The sequence below is a fragment of the Antrostomus carolinensis genome, unplaced genomic scaffold (assembly GCF_000700745.2).
Source record: "Antrostomus carolinensis isolate BGI_N321 unplaced genomic scaffold, ASM70074v2 scaffold37319, whole genome shotgun sequence".
NCBI lineage: Eukaryota > Metazoa > Chordata > Aves > Caprimulgiformes > Caprimulgidae > Antrostomus > Antrostomus carolinensis.
Genome location: NW_010337112.1, coordinates 1 through 7,730, shown reverse-complemented (window position 1 = coordinate 7,730; position 7,730 = coordinate 1). Strand labels below are relative to the sequence as shown.

Here is a 7,730-nt window from a genome sequence, read left to right as displayed (position 1 = left end):
TAGATGCTAATGCTGTCAGACTGCAGAATCTAAGCTCTCAACAGGCACATCTAAAGAATTTGGAGCAAAAGAAAGTGCTGCCTGGTTCCTTCAGCTTCAGCAAGTCACAGTGGCAGATGGCCAAACATGCAGCCAGTTAGATACGAGACCTTCAACTCATATGACCGACAGTTAGTGCGGGAATAAAGAGATATCAAAGGAAGCTGTTCACAGAGAGAGGACTTCATGCATGGTTCCATGCAAGTTTTTTTATGCTGTTCCTTTACTCTTAACTCCATTACAAGGGATTCCAAACCATCTGTTTCTGAAGTTCTCAATCATTCGGGTTGCCTCTTCTCTGGTATTTCATCCGTGTCTCTTGCATAAAGTTTCTGAACGCCGGTTCTTCATGACTCTCCTCAGTAACTGGGGGTAAAAAAAAAAAAAATCCACAGGTCAGCACTATTTCAGCACTTGTTCTACTTGTGTTACTGAAGAAAGCTAGGGTCAGGCTAATCAGAGCAACACAAAGTCTATTTGATCTTCGACTTCATTACAAGGCTAAAGAAACAAGTGATCCTAAAAATCAATGGAACAGGGAAAGAATGAAGACTAAATCTGTGAGTTATATAAGAGAATTATTACACACTGTAAGAACTTAAAAGAATGCTCCCCAGGAGTCACAGGAAAAGGGAAGAGAGCCAGGGGCAGCAACTGTAAGACCAAAAATAAACAAGTGATCCTAAAAATCAACATATTAATCAGGTTCAGAGGTGACTGCATGCTCTGAGCATGGCTTATGCAGGTTATACACCTATCAAAAATAAGTACTTTAACAGAAAATTTACAACTGAATTTTCACAAAAGTTAGAGAGCGATATCACTGGACTAAGCATTGCAGCTGGGCTTCTGCTGCAGATTCAGACACCTATGTTTAGGTGACTGAATGTTTGCTTCTTTTCTAGGCTCATTACAGTCAATCCAGTTAATGAAATACAGACTAGACAGGCAGCTTTGAGACAAGATCAGATCCCTCATTCCTTTACCTTCATGGTCAATGTCATCAGTATCACTTTCCCTCTCTTCTTCTTCTTCTTCATCGAGAGTTCCTCGTGTTAGGATCAGCTCAGAGGGACCCATCGCAGAAGCGTCATCTGACCGTTGAAGGGAACAGAAATGATTATACACAAAACAGCAAGCCAACAAGCAAGTTAGCCCATGCCCTTACAATTTTCATTTGCACATAAACACAGCAATTAATACCTACTCTAAAGGGACAGAAAGCTGCTTCTGGATTCCAAAGATACGGGACAGACTGCATCACCACCATACTCAACCTCATATAAGGCAAGAGTTCAACCAACAGCAGAGCTTTTTCCTATTCCAAATTGACAGTTTCAGCTTTTCCAAAGTATTTCATTAGTTCTAGTAGTTCTAGTACATCCACTGCTTTACCTATACAGCAGTGTTTCTTCTCATGTCTGTGACTGACACATGGAAGAGCCAAGTCTGACCTATCCCACAGGAACTAAAGCCCCACTCCTCTTTACTAACGTGATGCTGCTTTCATGCTTTTGCTGTGAAGACAGAAAAGCACTATGTGACTTCTCAAGGTAGACTCTTCAGACAACTTCTGCAGCAAATTTAATTTTCCCAGTAAGGTACCTGCAAGCATGTTGCCCTGCACACACACGCTGCCCATGTCCTTCCACAAGTGTTCCAGCTGCTCTCTTTTTTGTTTATTTTGAGCTTTCTCCTGTAAGTACAAAATTACATGTGGATTCTGAGTACATTTAAAACATCAGTATAAAAGTAATCTCACCCAATACTAGCAGTCTGTCCCCCAGTCAGAAGGCAGAAGTTGGTAAGCAGGTTTTACATTACAACTAAGCTAACACAGAACTTTTGGATAAACATGGAAAGCAACCTCCAGCATGATGGACTTCAAGAACATTATCAGCAGCATCAGGAAGCCAACCTCAGTGAAGTTGTGCCTCCAGAGAACTGCCCTTTGGACAACCAGAGCTCAAGGTGAGCAGAGCTACTGATTTGGTACTGCAATTCAGTCTTCATTATTAATTGTCTACATCAAAACAGTACACTTCACTGGTGTGGAAAAATACAGTGATATTCTCAACAAATGACTTTGGAAAGTTATTTTTTAAAGAGTCTCTATCCTTCTGAATGGGAGATATAAAAATCTTTCCCAATCTTTTTCCCAATAATTTTCTCACAATTTGCCCAAATTAATTACTAGCACTAAAACACTGAGCAGTATCTGTTTTACAGAACTTCTGTATTTTTGTGAAAATATGTTCCACCAAATCTAGGAAAAAAAGACAGACAGTGAGCTTCAGGACGGGAGTTTTTTTCCACACTGAGTATGATTAGAAATAAAATGTTAGACCTTCCCAATATAGAGGCAATTGTGTGCATAAAAGTGACCCCAAGATATACTACCCAGGTATACAATAGTTAAAAATACTTACCAGTGTTTTCCTCAGGCGCTCATATTCTGGACGATATTCTCTGAAAAGATAAATCGAGTGCACTCAGTCTCAACTAATACGTGATTTATATTAAGTAAGGATCATCTTGGAGGCTTGTTTCTTCCCCATAAATGTTTTCTCTAGACTTTCACGTCTGAGAGACATTTCAGAAAGACTAACGGTACTTTTTACACAGATTTGGATTCTGAAACCAAATGGCGGCAAAACAAATTAACATACTTGATTAAAATAGCAAACCTTTCTCACATCGTCTCCTGAAAAGTGAACAGTCCTTCAAATCAAAGGATTGGGCTCAAGAATCAGTAACTTCAGTAAGTATTCACTGGGCCAGGGCCCAAAGGTTATCACCTTACCTCTCATATTCATCTACAGCTTTTGAAAGCTGAACAAAAAAATCATCCAGTCCTGTGCCGACCACAGCAGAAACACCAACCACCTATAAAAGAAAACATACACCAGAAATGAAGAGTAACTGAACCAAGTCTTCAGTGGACTGATAGATGACCAGAGCTGAAAAAACTAAGAAGTATCTTTAAAAACAAATAAGAACAACAACAAAAAAATTAAACTAAAAAAAATTTAGAGGACTCTAATGATACCCATTGAATCATCACAGTGGTTTAAGAGTACGCAGTAACACTTCTGTTTCTCTTATTCCTACTTTCAACCTCTTTCTCCACCCACTGTTAATGTTTGCTGCCTCTGGTTTTTGGTTGGTTTGGTGTCTTGGTTTTTGGTGGTTTGTTTTGGGGTTTTTCCCCCCCCCTTTCTCTCTTATTTAATTCAGGAATCTGGGTTTTCCTATCTGTTTTACAAATTTTACCACAGTGGAGGCAGGCAAAGCGACAGTTAAAAAACCAAACAAACAAACAAACAAAAAAAAAAACCTGACTCTACACCCATCCTTGTACCTCCAGTCTCAATACCCCACAAAAAACATAGTTAAGATGATACAATGCCTAAACATCATGAACAACATAGGGCAATTCAAAAGAAAGATCAAGTCTTTCTTCTGTTTACTTGGTTATTGTTAATAAAACTAGTTGTCCTTCTGAACCTAGTATTGTAAGCGGTTAGTATGACTGCAGCAATATTAGTGTATTAGCATTAAAGAGCAAAATAGACCACAAGAACTGACCTTTTGCCTCTGAAGTTCTCTCTAATACTTCGTATTTACATGAAGCACATTTTAAAATGTACCCAATCCAACCGCAACCCCCAGAACAGCGAGAGATGCAGAATTTAATCAGTTATTATGGCAATACATTCAAAATGCACGTCTGCTTTCTAATTTGAACTTGTCTGTCATTACACTTCCAGCCATTTGTTCTTTTATTAAATCAATTATCCAAAAATACCTTTAATTAAGACTAATCCTAGCAAGTACTTGGTGACCCTTAAGAATCTCACATCCTTGGATGAAAATTCTCCCTCTTTTTCATAAGCAAGGCAGTCTTAACTACTCAGCTTCAAATGTAAGCCTTTTTCCAACACAGCCTTGCATTTTATCAATAGTACAGTAAATATGCAATCAAGGATTCCAAAGGATTTTAAGCATTAGTTTAGGCACTGTGCCAATATATATCAATATTTATACTATCATTGCACTTAAGTACAAGCTGCTTTCTACTCTATAATCCTCTGCATACGTCCTGCTCTCCAGTCTACTATTCCCATAGATACGACATGAATAGAAACAGCTGATTAGCAAAAAAGGACTAGGAATTGCTTTAGTCCTGTACATGGCACCACTACAATTTGTTTTGAAATACTGTATATGGTTCCACATAGGACACTTATAATATTTTGTTTTGGCTAAATTATCATTATCTATATGAACTGAATAACTTACTTATTTTTATTGCCTTTCTTGTAATATCCATAAAGCCCTTTGCTTGCCCTTTTTTTTTCTTTAAGTAGTTAAAGCTGATGAAAAACACAATTAGCTGAACCCTTTTAGCACAGCCTATGGGATCATTAACACCTTTCAGTGTATAATGTTTTCAGAGAAACTGAATGGATTTGTCCTCTCAAAACCTAGTAAGCGGGGGGAAAAAAACCCACTTTTTCTTGCATCAGCAAATATGCAGGATTTTTTGTTTGGTTTTGAGATTCTTTCCCTTCTTCCTACATAGTAAACTGCCCAACTGTGCTTGACACTTTCAGAACACGGAAAATTATCTCAGAGGGGAGTCACTGCTACACACAACATTACCTCTTCCCAGCCTATCTTAGCTTTCTTATGATGATTAATCACAATTTAGTATTAAATGATTCAGGCTGCCACTCAGTATGACAAGCAACTAAAGTTACTTTATGTTCAAACCAGCAAATCCCCACTCCCATTGCAAGGCTCATCAACAGATTCCAGTTCAAAGGGGCAGTGCAAAGCCCTTTTACAGAAGGACAGAATGGTTGAGGTTGGAAGATACTTCTGGAGATCATCTAGCCCAACCTCTCCTGCTCAAAAAAGCAGGATTAACTACAACAGGTGGCTCCAGATCTTGTCTGAGTGTGTTCTGAGTACCTCCAAGAATGGAGACTCCACAATTTCTCTGGACCATCTGTTCCAGTGCTCAGTCACTAAAATTACAGTAATTAATTCTTCCTCTTCTGTTTAAGCATAGTTTCCTGTATTTCACTCTATGTCTATTGCCTCCTCTCTTTTCACTGGGCACCACTGAAAAGAGCCTGCCTCTGTCTTCCTCACAATCTCCCATTAAGTATTTATACACATCAATAATATCCTCCTTGAGCTTTCTCTTCTCCAGGGTTTTATGAGAGGTAGTAAAAAAGGAAGATTCTTACCTTCAGTGAACTGTAAAATTCATCCAACACTAAACTCATAGAACGAGTCAGGTTACTGACATAGGATGTCTCTTGATTCAGAGCATCCTGAAAAGTCTCAAAGTCTTGCATCCATTCAACTGCAAAACTATGGTCAATTATGTCGGTCTGGAAGGAGAGGAGAAAATTTTCAGAAGTAATAACGATGAATTCTTAGCCTTAGGTTGTTAACTAAACAAATAAATAATTTCTATTCTAAACTAACTTTCAAAATGCTGATCTTTTCAAAATATTCAGCCCTGGTCTGAAGTTTTCCAAGCTCTGTTTTTATCAAACAAACTACTTGAATACAGGAAGAGAAGACAGAACAACCACTACCCCAGTTTTAAGAAGGCATGATTAAGGAAACAACTGCAAGTCTAAAGGCTTCTATGGTTTACTGGGAAGGGGCATCCAAAAATTGCATACTGTACAAGAAAGTTTAAGTTGCAAATATTAGATAGTACGATGGAGGCCAGGCAAGAACATTCCTCATTGAAGATCCCATCCTTTCTTGATTGGCTTGGGGGGTCAGGGGGGAGAAGGAACCATTTCCACATTGGGTAACAACCTACAAGATCTTTATAAAAGTGAATTGTGCTCTGATCTGAAGAAGTTACAATCTAAACTCAGTGCAAGAGGATGGACACAAACAAGTGAGATGGTTCCGTAAATTTACATGGATTAGTATGCAGTCTATTAAAGTATTTTATAAACGTATCTTACCATATGTATATCCACTATTTTCATAATACAGAGGTGTCTAAAACTCTGATATATTTCATTTCCCAGCACCAATGGGAAGGAGGAAAACAGATAAAGAAAGTATTGCCTAGCATTACTCAAGAGATTTGAGACAGAACTGAATCCATCAAGGGTCAAAGCTTGACCATTTAGAGTTATCTTGATTAAATTCTATAAATCAACTCTACAAACCAAATTATTTTTTTCCTCTGCAAATCTTAACATTCCTTGAATCTATGTGTTTGCCACTGTACATGTATCAGTGCCTTGGGATTCTTCCATCCTTATCAAGAGTCAATTTTAAAATGCTTGTCAAAAATTCTTCAAATGCTGTTGGGTTCACTTTTACCAAAGGCTAAACATCAGATCAAAATGAATTTTAAAGTTATGAATCCTAAGCCTTGGGCCTAGCTTTCCTTACATATACTGATGAAGTCCCATTTCTCTCAGTCTTTCAAAAAATGTATTTTCTTGAGAGAGAATGATTTTCCTACCCCATGCCTTTTTCTACAGAAAAAACCTAGCAGGCTATTCTAAAACTGCCATCTAGAGTTAGAAAGAAAAGAGTGTACAAAAACTTGCTAAGTAAGCAAGTAGATACCAAAGACATGCATGGTTTGGGGAACTCGGAAGATGTGTGTAGTTGGAGTTCATCAGACACTAATCCTACTCGGCTGGTGTGAGGTAAAGCTTCACATTCAAAGCACGGGTTTTCTAGAGGAAGTGTACAAGACATATGTGCATGTACACACAAAGCTTGCTATCTGGGGGCAATTCCTTGAATACAAATGATGTCTGTGGGGAAAAGGAAGAGTACTCACACCAAAAATCTAATGAGACTCTTTTAATATGTGGAATTGTTATGTTTGAAGAGCCAGCTGCCTGTTAAGTTCAAAAGCATTCCTTTAAGGCTACAAGTACCTTATACAACAGTGGAGGTGTATCCTTAGGCTAGTAAGTACCTGCCTTCTGGCAAATACTGGCATAGTTTAAGTGTCACTGGTCAAGACCAAAGAGCCTTAGTTAAGTTTTGCCTGCTACAATATATGGGACTCCTTCCTCGAAACAGGCGGGTGTTACATAATTCCCACTGTGAGTCATCAGCCTGCTGCTGAGTAGAAATAATTAACGATTAAGACAATTGTTCTGAGGAAGCAGGGGACTGTAAGAGTGGCTTCAGTAATGAACTTACTCTTACGTTACAAAGTTAAGTTTCCTTTTAGCCTAGGGTTAAGGTGCAAGTAAGAATCATCACCTCTAACTTTAGCATTTGAGTGTAACTGCCCATCCCTGATTCTTCTTGTGCATTTGTGTACCAGATTAAAAACCCCTTTTATATTCTTTTTCCAGCCTGCAGCTTCCTCCCAGCCTCTCTCTTCTAGAAAATCTAGTATTGTAGTAAGACAAAGACACTATAGCAAAGCAAACTAAACATAACAATGTTCCACGAGGACATAGAAACCATAGCATTAACTTACTTTGTTCATGACAACAATGAAAGGTAGCTTTGTCTTGTAAAGGATACTGGGGGACGTAAACAAAAAAACCACAAAAAACTCCATTAAAAATTAATTTAAATCTCACTAGAATAGCAAACAAGTTAAGCATAACATTGTGCATTGCCCCAAACAGAAATCAAAGCTGGGAGGAGAATGGATCAAGAGCAGCCCT

General features: G+C 38.3%; 1 protein-coding gene across 1 annotated transcript; it reads right to left on the bottom strand.

The window, feature by feature from the left end:
• Nucleotides 1-313: 313 nt before the first annotated feature.
• Nucleotides 314-7,583, bottom strand: GPN1 (GPN-loop GTPase 1; the record flags this gene model as incomplete). The annotated part of the gene is made up of 7 exons (XM_010175090.1): nt 314-405; nt 1,026-1,133; nt 1,645-1,735; nt 2,469-2,508; nt 2,843-2,925; nt 5,298-5,444; nt 7,538-7,583. Coding segments are annotated over 7 exons (607 nt in total), but the record flags the coding sequence as incomplete, so codon positions are not given.
• Nucleotides 7,584-7,730: the final 147 nt, after the last annotated feature.